We start from the raw sequence: 19,756 nt of genomic DNA, 5'->3' as shown, positions 1-19,756 counted from the left end.
CATGTACTGGGAGGAGCTGGACCTTCTCAGTGTTCCTACAAGCTCATCACAGAAGGTTTCAAACACGAAACACATTCTGGTCACTGGGAGCTTAGGCATCCTTCAATCCCACAGTGCCGTGTTATGAACTCATTTGAAAGAGGACATTTTGTCATTTTAAACAATCCCTGGGTGCGGTACCTTTTGGTAGCCTGAAATATCTCTGAAGGATGAGTAAAAGTGTCTGACGCTTTTGCAGCTGGGGCTAACGGCAGTCTCTCCATACCATTCACAGTTCTGGAATTTCTTCTTTGGGGTGGATCCATTCCACTGTGATTTCTCCAATCTAAATGTATTTCCTAAAATATTTCAAACCAAAGTGAAACAAATGTGTTGGATGTATAAGTCTTGTGGTACTGAATGTAAATTTATCTCACAACCACAACTGACCCAAGCACATGTAAAGGCCTGAGTCCATTTGGGGGGCCGGGAGAAAGGTGGTTGAAGGGGGAAGAGGTGGGGGATAAAAGAGAGAGAAGGTAAGAGGAGGGAAGGAGGGAAAGGTGGAGAGTTAGAGAGGGGAGGGAAGAAAGATACCACTTGGAGCAATGAAGGGGTGAGGCACAAATTGTGACTATTTCCAGAACATAGTGCAGTTGTCTGAAGGGCTCCATGTTCTGCAAAGTGGCTAGAGCGGCATCTCCAGAAACACTGCTCATAGATTTCATGGCTGCAAGATCTAAAAAAATTTGTCTCAGATGCCCACTGTGGAATAGTTCTGTGGAGAGAGGCAGGCTTTATGTGCTACCCTACACAGTGTGATGATGAAGGCGTGAGAGGTGGAAGGTGGGCAGGGAGAAGGGAAGGGGGTGAGAAAGAAAGAAGAAATCGCTATCTTCCAATATTCCTGTTGGCTATGGAGCTACAGGGCATGATGGGTGGAATTCTTTTCTGAAATACTAACTATAAGAAAAAGACCATTTTTATCCTAAGAAAGAAATAAGGAGTTTTCTATAGCTATATTACTGAAGGATATATAAGTAGGGACAAAAGAAAAAAATACAGGGTGAAAAGTCTAAAGATTCCATCCTGATCTTTTCTGGAGATCCTGGGCTACCCCAGACTTCCAGAAACAACACACACACTCTTGTAGGAGCTGGGGGAGGCCTCAGAAAGCTGTGATCAGGGATGCCAGAGCTGACACTTAGCTGGTGGCCTCAGCCCTGTTCCTTAGTCTTTCAGAAACTGCTTCCTCACCGAAGAAAAGGGGTTGATGTTCCCCATCTCACAGAGCTGCTGAGAGGATTCCATGAGCCCATGTATGATTTAGTTCATCACCCACTGGGTCACAGAAACTGCTGAATTAAACTCTTAACTCGCTGGCTCTCTCATCTATTCAAAATACCAGCCCTCCAGCCTTCATTTCTATCCTTAATTCTTTCTTCTTGTGCAGGCCCTTCCTACAAATGTTTTCATGATCCATTTTTATTCTTTAATCCTCTTACACTCTCAAGCTTCCTCCTTCATCCTGACCAAACTTCTTAAGGAGCTATTGTGGACTCAAAGTTTGTGTCCCAAATTCATAAACTGAGGTTCTAACCACTAACGTGAAGGAATTTGAAGACAGGATCTTGGGGAGATAATTGGTTAAATAAGGTCATATGACTATACCTAATCTGAGAGGGCTGGTCCCCTCACAAGAAAAAGAAGAGATACCAGAGCTTTCTCTCTCTGCTATGTGGGAACAGGCCATCTGCAAGCAAGAGCTCTCCCTAGAAACTGCCATGCTGGCACTTAGAATTCTCACCTCGAAAACTATGAGAAAATAAATTCTGTTTCTTAAGCCATCACATCTATGACATTTTGGTAGGACGGCTGGAGCAGACTAACACAGGAGCAGGAAATAGACACTGCTTTTGGACTTCTATCATGCTTTCACTCCTTGACTCTGACAGTCTGCGTTTCACTTCAGTCTCAATAGAACTGCTCTCTGGAGTCAGCAGTGAACTTTTGAGAATGTCCAATGACCTCAATTGATATTCTGGTTCTTCCTTTACTTTATCAAATTTCAGTGTCTTGTCTTTTCTTCTTCTTTAAAAAAATAATAGCTTTATTGAGGCATAAACAATTGTCAATAAAAGGCAAATATTTAAAGTGTACAATTAGATACATGGTGACATATGTATACAAATGTGGCATTATCATTGTAATAATGACCGCAGCCATCTTCCTCAAACAACTTGCTCTGCTTTCTGAAACTATAGATTAGAAAGTATTCCTAGAATTTTATATAAATCAGGTACGTACTATGTACTCTTCTGGTCTGACTTCCACCACTTTGTTGTGAGATTTCAATAGTTCATTTCTTTGTACTGCTGCATAGTATTTCACTGTATGAAAAGTATTGCAATTTGCTTATCCCCATTCACCTGGTGATGGACATTGAACTTTTTCCAATTCTTGGCTGTAAACATGTGTGTGTAAGTTTTTACATGAACATGTGCTTTCAATTCTCCTGGGCAAATTATATGCGTGGAGTGACTGGATCACATGGTAAGTTTAACTGTTTAAGAAAACCCCAAACTGTTCTCCACAGTGACTGTACCATGTGCACTCTCGTCAACAGTGTCAGCATATCCTTGCCAACACTTGGGATGGTCAGCCTTTTAAATTTTAATTATTTTAATCGGTGTTCAGTGGTTTCTCACTGGGTTTTAATTTGTATTTCTCTAATGACTAATGGAGTTAACAACATTTTATTTACTTACTTGCCATTCATGCATCTTCTTTGGTTACTCATCTTTTCTCAAAATACTGCCCTCCTTAGGCTTTGGTAGCAGTGCACAATTTTGTTCCTCTCTGCCTTTGTCCCTTTCCTTCCTTCTCCCCTTCCCTCTCCTTCCTCTTGCTCCCTTTCATTGTTGCCATCATTTATTCATCCTTATCATCTCATCAGTTCTCTTCTTTTTGCTCCATACACACATTACCTTAATGCCTCTGTACCCCTCCCTGTGCTGAAGGTCTTTTAAGCTATTACTCTAATGCCTTCCCACACCCACCCTGTGCTCCTACCAGTGACTTTCAACATTTGCTGTGGGGGTAGGTCTCAGGGGGTGATTCATGAGCCGCACAACTAGAATAGCCACCCTTATATCTGTTGGTATTTACACGTTGGTATTCTTCATAAGATCAATTGAATAAGGGCCTCCCTGGTGGCACAAGGGGTTGAGTCTCAACACTGTAAGATATCAGCAGCCACTGCAGCATGGGTTTGATCCCTGGCCAGGGAGCTAACCCACATGGTGCAGCAGACCTCTCCTGCCTCTCCAGCTGCTCCCCTCAGCAGTGTGTTTCAGTCAATCTGCTTGTTCTGCTCCCCACTCTGTCTCTGGTGAATCTTCTCATCCCCCTATACCTCTGGCCTACACCCCAGTTCTTATACGAATAAATAAATAAAAATAAATCTTAAAAAAAGATCAATTAAATAAGACTCTATATGTTCAGTGGCATGAAAACCACAGTGATTGTCAAACTGGGCTCCTTATTTTCTCCTAGTTTCCATCTGTCCTTTCTCATCCATGCCTGAGTATGGGGCTCTCTATATGCAGAATGATCACATGGTCATCTCGATCTGTTAAAAAGCACATTGTTTAGGTATTCCCAAATGCCCCCTCTTTGTGTTGGTCTCTCTGATGTCCCAGATGAGACCTTTCTTTTCTTTATGTTCCTCTTAAAACTTGTTGCACCTCCTTTATACCTCGCATTTGAACCACTTGTGGGCCTGTCCCCCTTGTACACATGGGTCTATAAGCACCTCAGGATGATGAATTGCACCTCGTGAGCCTAATATTTAGCAGATATTGCATTAAGATTTTTGTGGTTGAATTTTTAAAATATCAACATAACTCACTCTATCCCTATTTTCTACTTCAGTATTTGATTTCTGTGGGAATTTAGTATTTGGCAGTAGAAATGAGAATTAGTATTTTTGCCATACTCATAAATTTGCATTCTCCTAGCAATGGAAAGAGTAGAAGTTGATAGCAGTAGATAAATATGAAAAAGTGTGAATGTAATGAGCTGCATAAACTCCATGAGGCTTAAAGATGTTGAAGACCATCTGGAAAGTTAATTTCCTAAAACCATATTTTGTTTGATACTTAAGTTACATTCACCAGTGATCAAAACATATGTCCTTACAAAAACTGTACACAAATTTCCTAATAGCATTATTCCTAATAGGCCCCAAGTAAAAATAACCCAGTATCTGTCAACTGATGAATAGGTAAACAAAATGTGTTCTATCTATATTATGGGATATTACTCATCAATAAAAAGAAACGAAGACTTGACACATACTACAACATGAATGAAACTTGAGGACATTATGCTAAGTGGAAAAATCTAGTCACAACAAGTTGGATGATTTCATTTACATGACATGTCAGAAAAAGCAAATCTGTAGCGATAGAAACTGGATTAGTTGTTGCTAGAGGCTGAGAGACAGGGGGGATGGGAGTTACTGCTAATGTAACAGGATTTCTTTTGGGAAAGATAAAAATATCCTAGAAATAGATAGTGATGATGGTTGCATGGTTTTGTGAATTATATGCTTTCTGGTATGTAACTTATGTCTCAAAAACAAAAAAAAAACATAATGTATTACTTGTGGAAAAATAAGGCACAAATGTATCTGCTTCTGCAAAAAAATAAACACAAGAAGGACAAAACCAAAAGCAAAAAAAATCACTGATCTACAAAGGTAAGGTTGGGAGCAGGACATTTTTTGCTAGATGATTCTGGATAGTCAATAATAATAGTTACATACAAAAGAAAAGTTATTTGCAAACTGCCAAAAATTAAGGTACCACTAGTAAGGATTGGGTCATATATTGACACACATTAGCAAAAAAGGAAGGCAGACCATGAGGGAAGGAAAATAAAAAGAAAGGAAATAAGAAAAAGGGGGAGAAACAGAAGGAGGAGGAAGGAAGAGAGAGGAAGGGAAGTGATAGGAATAGAGGGAAAATTGAAGAGGGAATTTCCCTGGAGAGGGAAAATTCGTAGAAGGGAAGCAAGAGATTGATGAGTCTCAGGCTTCTTTGTCATAGATCAATGCTACCATAGACTGACCTTGACATCAGCAGGACAGCCTCCTTGGGAAGCGTGATAGAAGGCTGCCTGCTGGACAGCCACCATCAAGGCATTTTTCTGAACAGCTTGGCATGCGAGGGTCACTTGCATATTTTCTACTCCTGAATGGAATAAGAGCTAAAGGAAGAAAATATGAAAGGTATTAAGAATTTATCTCATAAAAAAAGAGGTGAAGTTGAGGGCTGAGATTACCACCATTCAATATGCAAATATAGGGGTCTCGCTGCAGGATATGCTGACATCTGTGCTCCTCAGCCACAGACTGACTCTGTCCACTCCCTAAGCACCATTTCACCCTATGCAGGCAGTCTCCAAGCTGATTTGCCATGCAGATTTCCATCAGGCTTCCATCAGATTTCCCCAGTGGTCAGAAAATGTTGAGTAGGTGTTGATAAAACTAGCAAACTTGTGCTCAGCGGCAGGCTCTTGTAAAACTGCCACGATTAGATTAATGTTTAAAAACACACACAGGAAAAAAAAAATGCACACCTGCATGCACAGAAGCAAGAAATTCTTCTGAATGGCAGGGAAAAATAGCATCAGGTTTTAAAAGATCATATAAAAGTTCCAATAACAAGTATGTATTTTAAAGCCTCGATGCAAAAATGGTTCAGTACCTGTGCTTCTTTTTAATACCTACTAGAGATTATTACAGGTGGTGCTGCAGTTTCTGTAGTTCAAACTAGGCCAATGTGCACACCCAACAAAGGAATGCCAGCATCATCATGAAGCTGGGAGCTTTTCTTATATATGGAAGCCATGCTAATAAGAAATACATGATTTTTTTTAAAGGAATACATGAGTAAATTGCTTAATTGTCATTTCTTTTTTAAAAAAAGTAATTAAAATGATTTACCTTAAGAATGGCTTCCTTCATATAAAAACTAAATTTGCCCACTTGGTTATCATCCAACTCGGAAATGGCCAAGAGCAAGGTAGCAGGGGAATATCTACAAGAAGACACAGGAAGTTGTTTCTTTGTGCCTTGACATGGGTCAAGTGATGCCCTTTCTGATGGGACAGAATGACAAGGATTCAGCTTGGATGAGTTCTGACATATCAGTGGTAATAGCAAGTGTACATTTTATACAGGACTTTATATTTTTACCCAAATACCAAAATGCTCTGAGATATTTTCAGTCCTTATTGGTGTGATTGCACTCATCCTGGATTGTCTGAAGCTCTTTTTCTCTTGATCACCATACCTCCTGCAACTCCTTCATCTCTCTTGCCCAGGCTCTTTGCTGATTCAACCCCTTTTGTCCAATCCCTAAAGGTTGTTCAGTTTCACTCTTTTCTGGTCCCTGCAATCATCTAAATGTTCTTTGCAGTCACATTTCTGCTTTGAGAAACAGTCCTTTGTCCATAACTATGAGACTCCATCAAGTAATTTAATATCTATGAATCTTGATTTCTTTTTCTGTAAATGGAGGTATTACCTCCTTACATGATAACGGGATAATATGCATGATTGTGCTTTCTAAGAGATGTCTCTCTACTCATACTTGGTATATGTTGCTGTTGGAACAGCCCTCCAAAGATGCAACTCTAGGTATTAACATTCATAAAATAAATGCGAACTGAAGACACAAGTTCCTTGGATATATAAACCTTCCCCTTCAGAAGGTCCCCAGATCTTGTAGGGTCTCTGGGTCATCACATGGAGGACCAATTGCCACTTGACCAGGCCACAGAACAATTGGGCAATTTGTGCTGACTGGTTGATTCAGGCTGAACAAAAACATATCCTACTTTCACAACACTGTGAAATACCATCTCAGGCAGGAGGTCCTCGAAGAGCCAGTGAACAGCTTGGCTCCAGGTGGGAGACTTAGGCTCGCCTGAGGCCCAGTTATACCTCCTACTTTCAGCTTCTGTGAGGTATTTCTGTATCCTTACATAAATTGTCTTTTGGTTTAACTAGTATGACAGGTTATAGAAGGTGATATTTTACCTTCAGGGGACAGTTGGCAATATCAGAAGGCATTTTGGGGGCCTCCCAGGTGGCGCAGCTGGTTGAACACAGCACTGTGAAGCTGTCTGCAGCCTTTTCAGCGCAGGTTTGATTCCTGGCCGGCCAGGGAGATTCCCACATGGTGAGGCAGACCTCTCCTGTCTCGCCCGCTGCTCCCCTCAGCAGGGTATTTCAGTCTGTCTGCTTGTACTGCTCCCTGCTCTGTCTCTGGTGAATCCTCTCACCCTCCCGCACCTCTGGCCTGTACCCCAGCTCTCATATTAAAAATAAATAAATCTTTTTTAAAAAGGCATTTTTGATTGTCATAAATAGGGGAAAGGTATTTGGCATTTGGTAGCTAGAGATCAGGGGTGCTGCTGAACCACTTCTGATGCACAGGACAGGGCCCTCCAAGAAATATTATTGGAGTTATATAACTCCAAATTTCAATGGTGTTATGGCTGAGAAAGCCTGGGAGACTGTATTCTATCATCCTAGCCCCCTTTATTTCAACCCAGGCTTTCTCTAGGGAGAGAAGACCTTTAGCTTATTAATACCTCAAAATTATACTTTGAGCAACCCACACTGGGAAAAGAAAGGTGATTATCCTCCTGGGAGTGATCATTATTTTCCGTGGGGTGGAGCCAGTACCAGGACTCTCCAGGAATAGAACTAAGACCAATCCACAGAGGGAGGGCAGATTGGCAGAGAAGGTAGATGCCAAAGGCTGACTCTGTGGTGGGGAAAACAAGATTCCTTTCCCCAATTGAGTAATTCATGATTTGTTACTAGTGAGAGAATTTCTTTCAGGCAATGGATTGAATCTAGGGGGCATGACAAAGAGGTTTCACTGGTTTGCATTGGCTTCTGAAACTGGCCAAGAAAAGGACCTGGTAGAGATCTTGCCACAAATGCTAGATTTGTACACCCCTTTGTGCCCCAGAACAACATGATCAACCCAGGCAACCCCTGAGCCTGGTCACCCCACCTCATTTGAACTCTGATCTGATTCTTCCATTACTGTTACATGGTGCTTTTATATTTAACTATCCCCCTTGATTGAGATTTTAATCACCTCTTATTAAAAAAAAAACTGAAAGAAAGAAAAAAGAGAGACTGAAGCCATGGCAGATAGAATATAAGGGAAAGAATTTTAAAATACGTGTCCAGTGGTGATAAATAATTATTTCTCACTTTCACTGGTCATTAAATCTATGGTCATCTTATTTTTACGTTGACCCTCTCAAGGCTCACCTGTCTACACGATCACTGTCCTCCAGCAGAGAGGTTATAAAGGCAGGCGGTGAACAGTCCACCTTATCCTTGTATGATGCAAATTCAAAGTGAATAGCCCTCAGATACAAATGGAATTCTTCAAAACCCATTTCCAATGCCAACTCCTTATAGAGGCTAAAAGGGGAAAAAAAAAAGAGTCAAGAACATTTGCTATTATTTCCACCTAAAAGGGAAGTAGGTGGCAAGAAAACCAAAAACATAAGAATAAACACCAAAGCAAAAATCAAAACAGAAGTGAGGCCAGTCCAGTCTGAAGTGAATGAGTCACCAAGGCCGTAAGCCCGCTCTATGCAATGGTGGTTAAAGAGTTCAAGTAGGAGGAGATGTGCTTGAACACTGTTTAACTCTCATTTCCTGCAAGCTGACTCTGTCCTGAGAGCCCCCTCCAGAGCACCATACTGCCCTCAAGCTCCCCATCCTCTCTCAGAGTGCTGCAAAGTGAATTTTTGTCTCCGCCTTGAGGAACATCTTTGTTCTCCTGGATCTCCATGCTCCTGCCTCATGGCCCCTCTCTCTCTATTTTCATTGGCTTTTCCTCCTCTTTATTTTCAAATCCTGGTTCAAATCTTTGTCTAGGGTTCCAAACCTGGTCCTCTTCTCATCTTCTCCATCCCTTTTTCAAGGAGCCTTTTGCTGACCCCGAGTGCTTATGATTGTTCCCTTTTATGAGAACCTGTGACCTCCATCTCTGTCCTGCCTCCACTCTGAGCTCTACTCCCATGTTTCTATGGCAGGCAGCTGGGCTCATTTAGATGTCCTGCAGGCATGTCAGCCTCAGGTGGCCAGGATGCCTTCCTCTCCTCCCTTACCCCCATCCCAACTCAATTCTCCATCTTGAGAAGTTAGTACAGTAAGACTGAATTTAAATAGCATCTATATTAGTTTGCTAGGCTGCTGTAACAAAGTGCCAACAAAGTGCCAGGTGGCTTAAAGAACAGAAATCTGTCTCACGGTTCTGGAGAATGCAAGTCTGAGGTGAAAGTGCAGGCAGGGTGAGTTCCTTCTGAGGTCTGTGTGGCAAGGATCTATTCCTTCTCCTTGGCTTATAGATGACCAACTTCTCCTTGTGTCCTCACTCTGTCCTCCCTCTATGTGTGTCTGTGTACAAATTTTCTCCTCTTATGTATACCAGTCATACTGGATTAGGGTTCACCCTAGTAACTTCATTTTAACTTAATTACCTCTGCAAAGACCCTGTATTCAAATTCACAGTCTAGGGACTGAGGCTTAGGATGTGAAGGGACACCATCCCATAACATAACACATTCCTTCTTCTACGAAGATCTCTCTTATCCACTTGGAAGGAATACAATACTCCATTTTTTGTGTTCTCAGAGTATTTTATCCATATAACTAAAATATATTAAACTGTATTAGTGGGAACGTTTACATTGCGAGTTCCCTGAGAGCACGGATCAGAAATTATGGGGCTGCGGTATCACAGAAGTTAACACTATTGTCACTCATAACTTGATTCCTGCTTCTACTGCTCTGCAGTTATGTGATCTTATGCAATAACTTTTCTGAGCCTCTGTTGCCTTGCTGGTAAAATGTTTGTAAGCTACCTCAAAAGGATAGTTTGAAAATGAAATGAACTAACACACATAAAGTCATGAGTACTCAGCCAGGCCACAACGGGCCCTGGTAATAGTGGCTAGTGGATGGCAGGAATCTTTGTGTTGTATGGCCTCACATGGGCATGAGAACACAACAGCACTCATACACATTTGCAGCAAGCCCTCCAGGTCCAGACTTTTCCCGCTTGTATAATATGCCTACTTGGATGTGCTACTGTCATCTCCTACTCATTCCCAAAATACGTTAATCTCACTGTCGCCCCTACCTGCTGAAACTTCCACACTCCACACAGAAGTGTCGCTCACTCATTTCTCTCCTTTCTCTAGGCTGTCTACTGCTTCTACTCTGCTGTTTAAGACCATTATATTCAAGACTAAATCAAATCAATATCCTGTGAGTGCCTCGCATTTTGTCAGGCCTCATACCAGGTGATGGCTTAACATGGTCTTGTCATCTGAGCTCATGTGACAAGAAAACAAAAAAACCAATATTAAGCAGCCAATTAAAAGGGAATGCGCTGAGTGGACAGGAAGCTCAGGTGCTGGGAGGAGGATGTAGTCCAGCTGAGTGTCCAGAGAAGCATGTGGGAGGCTGGGAGAGGAGAGGGGAGCAAGGTGACCATTTTAGCCATTTAGGAAGCTCTCTCGCTGCGCTGAGGGCACAGAGGTGGCAAGGCTTCTGGGCAGGAGACCCACAGTCTGTTATCTCCCCCCAGATCCTCAGTCCTACCACAGACCGTGCTAAGTAGACACTCTCCAGACTCATTTCTATCAGCCGGTGGCGGAGGGTCAAGAGTTCCAGGAGCTTGGAAAATGTCTCCAGGAGCAGTGCGTGGGAATCCTGGCCCTGGCTCTGCCCTCCGACCGCTGCAGACTTGAGTGCAAGCAGGCCTATCTCCTGCACGAGGAAAGGATCACTCATCACTTTAGCTGAAAACAGCTGAAAGAAAGCAAAGTACTTTTTACAAAACCAAAACCAAAAATAAATTCACATATTATGAACAAAGTAGCATCAGTGGCATAGACTCTGGATCTAGACTTCCTGGGCTCAAGTTCTAGCTCTGCCACTTACAAGCTGTGAGATTTGGTGCAACTGACTCAATTTCACTGATACTTGGTTTCCTCATTTGTAAAGTGGGGTTCAGGATAATAACAGTACCTAACAGAAATTAATGAATAATGACAAACCAAGAGGGTTGTTGAGAAGGCTAAATGAGCTTAGAGATGCAGAGTTTGGTACATAGTATTAGCCGTTACCATTATTATAAATGTTTTGAGCCAAAATAAATAATAGAAATGACAAAGATGCCCTAAACAAAAATAGAAGTCCCCAATATTTTGGTGACTAATAATTATAATAATTTCCTATAAGCCCCTCTAATTGAAGTTTTAAAAGGTCAAAGAATGTCACATATATTAATTCTATTAACTATTTTTATTTTCAAAATCTCCATGAAGTAGCCATCACAGACACCATTATTTCCATTATTACCAGTGAGGGATCTAAAGTAACATGGAAATTTGCTGAGGTCACACAGCAGTACGGTGAGTAAACTCAGACTCCCAATTCCAAGCTCAGTAACTTTATAGCATCCAAACCACCTTTATGGTGCTCCCCTCTTCACAAGCAGCAAGTTAGGAAGTAACCATATTGTTCTTTAAACCCTCCTACATCTGGCTCCTCTGCTCTGACGTCTTTGCTGTCCTCTAACATACTGCTCCTGCATGGAGCCCGTTTGGGGCTCCCCTAATCTGCCTTTCCTGATTTGGCTCCCCAACGGTGCACAAATTCCCTTATCTACCCATATATCTATCAATGGTATTGCCTACTCAAGGATACTATTTTGAGACTCTGGAAGTCTTCCAAAGTGAAAATGAGATTTATCAGACTATAGTGACTCCTCACTTAACACCATTGATAGGTTCTTGGAAGGTGCGACTCTAAGTGAAAAGACATGAAACACAAGCAGATCCTCGAGTAGTGTCTTTCATGTCCTTCTGTTCCATGTCTGCTGGGATTATCATTCTCTCATCAATGTTATAAGGGAATGTTGAATGAATGGCTGTTAATCAAGGGCCTGCTCTAACTTGCCTGTCCTCTGAGGGCAATCTTGATCCCATTTTCAGACCTACCAAAAAAGATTAATCTGAATATTTATCATTACTAGATCCAAATGAGAACACATTTCAAAAATAACAATAATTAAAACTGTGACATCAGTGGGAGACTAGAGAGTTATCACAAATACTATGATTTGTAAGAGAATTTAAAATACTTAAAAATAAATCCGGTACTAGAGTACAATGTGATAAGAATCTTCAATAGATGGCAGTAGAAAGTAGAATTCATGACTGATATTTTGGGGAAAATTCTATTTTGAGTTAGACCTGATACCACTCACATACACACACACACACACACACACACACACACACACACTCCAGGTGGAATAATAAAGGAGTTAAATACTTCTGAAATAGAAACCAAAGCCTTAAAAAATTGAATGAAATAAGATAAACATAAAGCATCTAGAGGAAGATTTGCTGGATTTAGGAGTATAAAGAAATCACAAAGGCAAGACCAACACATTTTACTATATTTAAACAAGACCTTTCTGTTAAAAAATAAAAAGACAAATTGGGGAAATATTTGCAGAAAATGTGATAGACAAAAGTATAAATTTATTTAAGAAGAGTTCATGAGCTGAATAGGAATGACAGTAGGATTCCAAGAAATAAAAGGAAAGAACAGAAAATTTAGCAAAAATGCAGATTTGCAAGAATATTTAGTGTCAGTATATAGCTAGAAAGTTAAATTTAACAGTGTAATGTCACCTTTTAGGTATATGTATACATTAGTGAAAGATGAAAGATTTATATGATCTGAAGAGAAGCCAGAGTATGTACATGTGTATACTGGCACACACATTGCCTCCTCACACTTCACACTGCATGCTGTGGTGGACTTGTGCGCTTATACATTACTGTTGGCATTATAATTTGGCACAACACTTTTGGAAAATCACCTGCCAGCAGATATACAAAGACTGAAGTTTAAAAAACAAACGAAAACAAAGACTTGAGTTTGTTTCAGTGATTCCACTTCCAAGAATCTATCAAAAGGAATTTATTCAATATATGAAAAATCTGTAAGCATGGAGATATATTTTATAGCCTGTCTAACAGTATTGAAAATTGGAAATGACTTGAGTGTCTATCAATAAGGAAATTATTAAATGATTTTGATTCACCGTTTAAGAAAACGATGTGATCTTAAAAGTGAGTATGAAAACTAGTTAACAATATGGGAAAGTATATGATCAGATATTAACAGAAGTAACAGTATAAAAGGATATGACGATAACTATATAAAACAGGAGTATGAAGAGCACTTGAATTCAAAAAATAATGACTGAATGCATTTGAATGGATATATTCAAGGTAATTTTTTGCATTCCTGGTTTGCTAAAATTCTGCCTTATATATTTTTTTTTTTTAAAGGAATTTTTTTTTTTTTCTAGAGATTTATTTATTTATTTATACAAGCACTGGGTACAGTCAGAAGCGCGGGAGGGTGAGAGAATTCACCAGAGCCAGAACAGGGAACAGAACAGGCAACTGATGATACACTGCTGAGGGGAGCAGCAGGCGGCAGGAGAGGTCTGCGCGCCATGTGGGACCCTCGCCCGGTGGCCGGGGAGCATCCGGGGATCGAACCGGCGCTGCAGAGGCTGCGGGCAGCTTCGCAACCCAGCGCTCAACCGCTGCGCCACCGGGGAGGCCCTGCCTTATATTATTTTGATCAATTTAAAATAAAACAAAATTTTAGTTTGAGAAGGAGAGGATAGAAGGCTGAGGTACACTTGTGAAACTGACATTCCTGGCAGTTGAGGCCCTTGAAAGTCCCTTTCACACAGCATGCACCCAGTCAGAGTAAGGGTCAGCTATGAATGCCTTAACAGAAAGGGAAGCAAATTAAAATCCAACCACATACACCTGTAAATCATCAGCCCATGGGTCCAACTATGAAGCATTAGAGCTAGAAGGGGTGATAGGGATCACTGAGCACACTTCCACCCCAAATACACAAATACAATCTTACAAAATAGGGAAGTGAAGCTCAGAGAGGCTGACTGACTTGCTTAGAATCACAGCAAATTAATGGCAGCACTGAACTTGAGACCAGGCCCCTGACCCCTCACTCAGTACTCTCTCTCCTCTACCAGATCTCAGCTTCGGAAAATAGAATAAATTTTAAGGAGTCTTCGTGTAAAGGGAGTAAATAATTTTTGATTAAAAATATATATATTGCCAAGATGTAAATAATTAACTAGAAAACATTTACCCCATACCTATATATATTTCTAGAAACTTTGAAATTGGAAAAAAAAAACCCACATGAAAATGTTGGCAAGGTTTAGATCTATGATCTGTCTCTGGTCAAATTGGGGAAGAGAGCCAAACAGAAAAACATAGCTAAGTAGTAACATCTGGAAAGAAACATTCTCTTTGCCAAGGACCCACCTACCCTACAGAGAACCTACATCTTTCTGAAGCTGTGCACTGTACGCAGACTCGGGCTTGGCAGGGGTCAGCCACACGTCCAGGGCCAACCTAAGGATGCGTCTCTCCAGCAGGGTGAGGCCACTGGCTGATGTGGGTCTGCAGGCACAGCGGGCCTCCCGGAGGAGGTGTTCAAGGGTTCTGGGGATGAGTGAAGCTAGACCCAGGGAAGGGTGGAACTCCAGCAGATAAATGTTTTTCAAGGCTGGGCTTAAAGAAGAGGAACAGTTAGTGACAATTTTACACAAGGAAGGACTTAACCTGTTTTCAAAAATCTTTAAATTTTATGATTTTAAAGACAAAGTAAATAGTTCCTATAATCCAGGACATTATAAAAGACCAGGAGTGTGAAGGGACCTCAGAGGCTATAAGGAAGCCCCATTATGTTAAATAACACGTTCTTTGCTTTAATTAACACTTCTTTAAATTTGGAAGACAGAGGAGTATATTCTAAAAACTGAGTAAGAACAGGGCTCTCAGACTGCATATGGCAAACCTGTCAACATTCCAGTCAAATATTTGAAAACAAAATAATTTAAAAGTGACTGAATATTAAACAAATAATTTTCATGGTTAGCTTCTGCTTTTTTCACTTGAGTTTTTATCCCCTTTCTCCCCAAAAAAGGTTGATAGAAAAAGACAATTTTAAAATTTTGTACACAACTGCCGAAATCATTTCTATTTGCCCTAAGGATGTTTTATTTTCTAAAATGCTTTTCGGTGAGGATACAGCACAAGTCAAGGGACTTTCTGGAACTACATACAACTTACCATACATACTTCTTAAACCTACCCAGTGGTAAGAAATATAACCCTAAGGCTAGAAAGGAATCTCATCAAGTAAATAACATTTGCTTTTGAGACTATTCTGGCAAGCCTTAGTATCCATATAGTCCTAGCTTGTTCTGCCAAAACCGATTTCCTGGCAGGAGAGTCTTGCCATAGTGAGCTGTACACACAGCTGGTGTCTCAAGTTTACAACAGTGAAGAAATGAGTCCTGAGAAAGGTCTGAGGAAAATCAGCATTGTTCCTGGAACTCCCAGATGCTTTCTCAAAAGAGAGGTTAGAATCTCAGCTGTGAAATCCCAAGACATTCTGCCAGTTCCCAAGATGATACCATGGCCTGTTGTGGCAACTTTTTGCTGAACAACTCCTTGCACTGCCGGACAGGGCCCTTCCCAGGAGCGGGATCTATGCCTCTGATGCTCCATCTGTGTGCCCTGCTCGCAGCACACCTCCCGGGACATACAGACGTGAAGATGCTCGACAAATATTTTCTGGATGTTGAAAGGAGCTAGACAATCTCTCTACCCAGCTGAAGGCAGTAGAGAGGTTGTGCTCATGGGCCATTCACACTGTCCCAGAGCTTGTGCTCCCTTGCAGGTTCCTGCTCTCTTCGGAGGTTGGAAAGGAATGGGGGAGTCATAATACATGGCAAGGGGTGACATAAAGCATGTACTCTCTCTGGGTGCTCTCAGGATATTTAATCTGCTCCTTAAAGTGTCATGTTGTGTGGCCCCTTGGGATAAATCCTGTGCCAGCATTTCAAAAGGTTTTTATTTATTTTTTGGACTTTTCACAAGAATGAAGATTTTGCACCCACTACCGTGGGTTTAAATTCTAGCCTCCTATTCTTTATTATTTACAAAGTAAACCCTCCTCTGGCTTTCATACCTATTTCTCTCATCTCCCCAAATGCTTGAGAGGAACTTTGTAGAATAGTATTTAGGTTTAACACAATGACTTCAATTTATCTAGAAGATTAAATGTGAAATGTCTAAAGACAACATCAACTTACCAGCTATTGTTTATGGAAATAAGTTGCTTGCAAATGATGTTAAGTGGAAGTCCAAATTTATTGCTATCATCTGAACGGTCTTCCTGCCAAAGCCTCTGGACATACTCCCGCTGATTTTCTATCTAGAAATGTAGCATAAAAGTTAAAATTAGAAAAGTTAAACTTTCCCATGGCTGTGAGTTGTGACCCTTGGCATGAGAAGAACATCAGTCTTTTGTGTTTCTTCATTACTTAAGTAATTTTCACCCAGACATGATTTTGAGGATCCTCTCGCACAGAGACATGCTGCTGTCTCAGCTGCAGCCATGGGTCAGACAAGCTCCCCAAGGCAACCAATTTCAGACAATCTCCAGACAGGAGAAAACTTCTTCTGTCAGATAACTGACTACAAGGAAACAATTCCAAACAGGCAACAACGTTTATATTCTGCTTACTTCCTGCCACTACCTGTACCCTGGAGGTCAAACACTGTGACATTTCCTTCTGTGTCCTAAAAATAACCACAACGTTAAAATATATAATTTTATGCATGGACATCTTGAAAAGAGATCTATTTAGTCGTTTTTCCACTACTGATAAACTCTATTATACTATGAAAACAGGTTGTCCATTCTTTGCAGATCATTAGATGTAATTAGGGTTGAAAACCTCCAATTAAAACTGTGGGCATGATTGGAATTCAACAGTGCAAATGAGCTTATAGACAAACATGCTGTACATGCTGCCCTAGAAAACCCAGGTTCTGGACCCACAATTTTCAGTTCTGGCCCGTGTTTTCTAGCCTCTCCTCACATGTAATGCCATTAGATCAAGCTGTACCCACCTGCTGGTTGAGGATGCCCCGCACCAGCTGCCAGTGGAGCCTCAGACAGGCGCACTCATCTTGGTAGGACTTGGTGAAATACGGGTGGCTGAGCTCAAACCTGGGGCGCCTGTGCATGATGTCAGTGATGACCTGTGCTAAGGCAAACCTCTCCTCGGGGTCCAGCACATGCTGATAGGCTTCAAAATAACTGTCAAGAAGCTGCAAGTAAGGTTGAGACTCAGGTAAGGGCAGAGACAGCACAAGGCCCAGCGAAGAGAGGTGAGTGCTCCCGACCCCTTCACCCTCGCCCTGCTCCATGCTTTGGAAAGCTGCTGGCATTGGGGAGAGAGAGACAGCTCTGAACCTCTAGGTACCAGTCTGGGGTGGGCAGTGGCAGCACCAATGCAACCCAGAGCCATCAGCACACCCACAGCAGAGGGAGGCCTAGGGAAGAAGAGTTGATTTTGCCTCTGTCCTACTATTTCCACAAATAAAAGGGGGTTACATAATTATAGTATCTAATAATTATCAACTCCGAGGAGCCCACGCATTCACAGTCATTTCACTGAACATACATATCTACAACACTAGTCCCACAGACTCATTCCCTCTACCCCATTTACTCTCTCCCCAAAGGCAGGCAGGTGACCTCCCTTCTTCTACATCCACAGGCCCTTTTCTGACAATTCTCTTATATAGTTCACCCAGATTTCATCTATATAGAAATGATGGGGGTGGTGGTGGTCGAATGGAAGGTTGGGGGTGAAAATGATCCCTAAATACAAAGGCATTCATCGCAGACCAGACGCCACTAGAAAGGGCCTGGCACATGGAACTCTCAAAGGCATGGAGTAAGCCTCTGAGTGGCATTCAGTCCTTTCTAAAATCTAAAATAACTTTTCAGATACTAAGTGGGTTCTCAGTGTGGGAATTTAAAAGAGATATTTTTTATTTTACTTTTACATTTGTCTGTCAGCTTAGGGAGTTTGTGCTGCCTGTGTATATTCTATTTGTATATAATTAGCATATTGCCAATCAGAAAAAGCTCTTCAGAGTTCACTGGGCTAGAATCCCAAGGAGGAACCTAAAGGCAACAGAAGTAAGTAGTTCTGAACCTTGTAATTACTGTTGAAGGGTTGTTTTATAGGCCTTAGGTACTCTTACTTTTGAAGACCTGTGCCACCATAGAATAAATATATTAAAATGTGCTCACATCCCAATCAAATCCTTTGCTGTAAAAATATGAAATGATATTTATAATTTTGCATTTCACATCATTTGGCTCTGAGCAACACAATTAATTAATGTATACTTGGGAATCCCTATGAAATGAAAAATTTTGATCTATAACTTGCTTTCAAAAGTAACAAAATATAAGTGCTCAGTTAAAGTTGTTGCATTTTACAGATACTTAATTAAGCAATTATACATATTTATTTTGTATGTCCTTTTTATATTTTGAAGTTTTGGGTTTTTTTTTTTTATTGTTGTTTTCAGAACTCAAGCATTTGATTCCTGAAAATCTTTTATATCCTAGATAGGAGATTATATTGCCTAGTGGACAAATCAGCTCTGTATGGAAGCTTCTGAACATTTTTATTTTATTTTAAAAATTTATTTATTTTTATATTCCCCATACAATTGCACCCCCTTTATTTTGACCCCAAACCCTTCTTTCCCCGCCTCCCTCCATAGTGCGTTTCTGGTTTATAGTTGTTTGTTGATTTTGATTTTTTCCTTCTTATAGTTATTCTTTTTCCTGGTCCCTTATATAGGTTTTCTAGATTCCTGTTATGAGTGAGACCATCCAGCATTTTTATTTTTCTTTCTGGCTTATTTCGCTGAGCATGATCCCTTCCAGCTCCATCCATGTTGCTGCAAATTGCATGTGTTTATCTTTTTTGATTGCTGAGTAATATTCCATGGTATATATGTACCACATCTTCTTGATCCAGTCATCTATTTTTGGGCATTTGGGTTGTTTCCAAAGCTTAGCTATTGTAAATAGTGCTGCTATAAACATAGGGGTGCAGGTGCCCTTTGGAATTAATGTTTCTGAGTCCTTTGGGTAAATACCTAGGAGTGGAATTGCTGGATCATATGGAAACTCTATCTTTAGTAGGTTGAGGAATCTCCACACAACTTTCCATAGTGGTTGGGCCAGTTTGCACTCCTACCAGCAGTGCAACATTTTTAATTCCATGTCTCACAACTGAAAGAATTCTCCTCTCTCAACACATCTTCAGAGTTTTAGCTCACCAGGCCCCTCCCCAGTTGTGTTTTTTTTTTTTTGGACTACCTCTCTTATGGAAATGCCACTCTTCTAAAAAGTCTCAGCTCCTACTGAAGCCACATGGAAAAAAACACAGACACATAGGCTTGGCCTGTGTGACTTTGTTTCGCAGGGGGGACACTTGTTGGGGTGCAATTTCTGCCAGTCCAACAGCCTAGTGCACTTGAGATGCATTAAAAGCTTTGTTTCCTGGGGTGTTAGTCTTCCTGGTGACTTGAGATGGGGATGTCAGTACTCTTCTAAACTAAGGAATTTCCTGGCTCCTGTCAGTCCTGGCTTCTGAGGCTCCCAAGAGAGCAAACCATTGCAGAATCAATAACAGACCAAGAATCAAAC

At 41.0% G+C, this 19,756-nt stretch overlaps 1 protein-coding gene across 1 annotated transcript in view; it reads right to left on the bottom strand.

Moving 5' to 3' along the window:
• Positions 1-244: 244 nt before the first annotated feature.
• Positions 245-19,756, bottom strand: part of LOC119251499 (uncharacterized) — a 31,917-nt gene continuing 12,405 nt past the window's right edge. Inside the window, exons 5-13 of the mRNA XM_054698160.1 lie at positions 17,146-17,346; positions 16,323-16,444; positions 14,505-14,733; positions 10,698-10,900; positions 8,342-8,497; positions 5,990-6,083; positions 5,113-5,250; positions 311-338; positions 245-255 (exon numbers count right to left, since the gene is read on the bottom strand). Of these exons, the coding sequence (XP_054554135.1) occupies positions 245-255; positions 311-338; positions 5,113-5,250; positions 5,990-6,083; positions 8,342-8,497; positions 10,698-10,900; positions 14,505-14,733; positions 16,323-16,444; positions 17,146-17,346 (1,182 nt within the window). The remainder of the gene's footprint in view (positions 256-310; positions 339-5,112; positions 5,251-5,989; positions 6,084-8,341; positions 8,498-10,697; positions 10,901-14,504; positions 14,734-16,322; positions 16,445-17,145; positions 17,347-19,756) is intronic.

The sequence above is a fragment of the Talpa occidentalis genome, unplaced genomic scaffold (genome assembly GCF_014898055.3).
Source record: "Talpa occidentalis isolate TD23 unplaced genomic scaffold, MPIMG_talOcc4v2.1 talOcc4.2, whole genome shotgun sequence".
Taxonomy (NCBI): Eukaryota; Metazoa; Chordata; class Mammalia; order Eulipotyphla; family Talpidae; genus Talpa; species Talpa occidentalis.
This window is presented reverse-complemented; position numbering and strand designations above follow the sequence as displayed.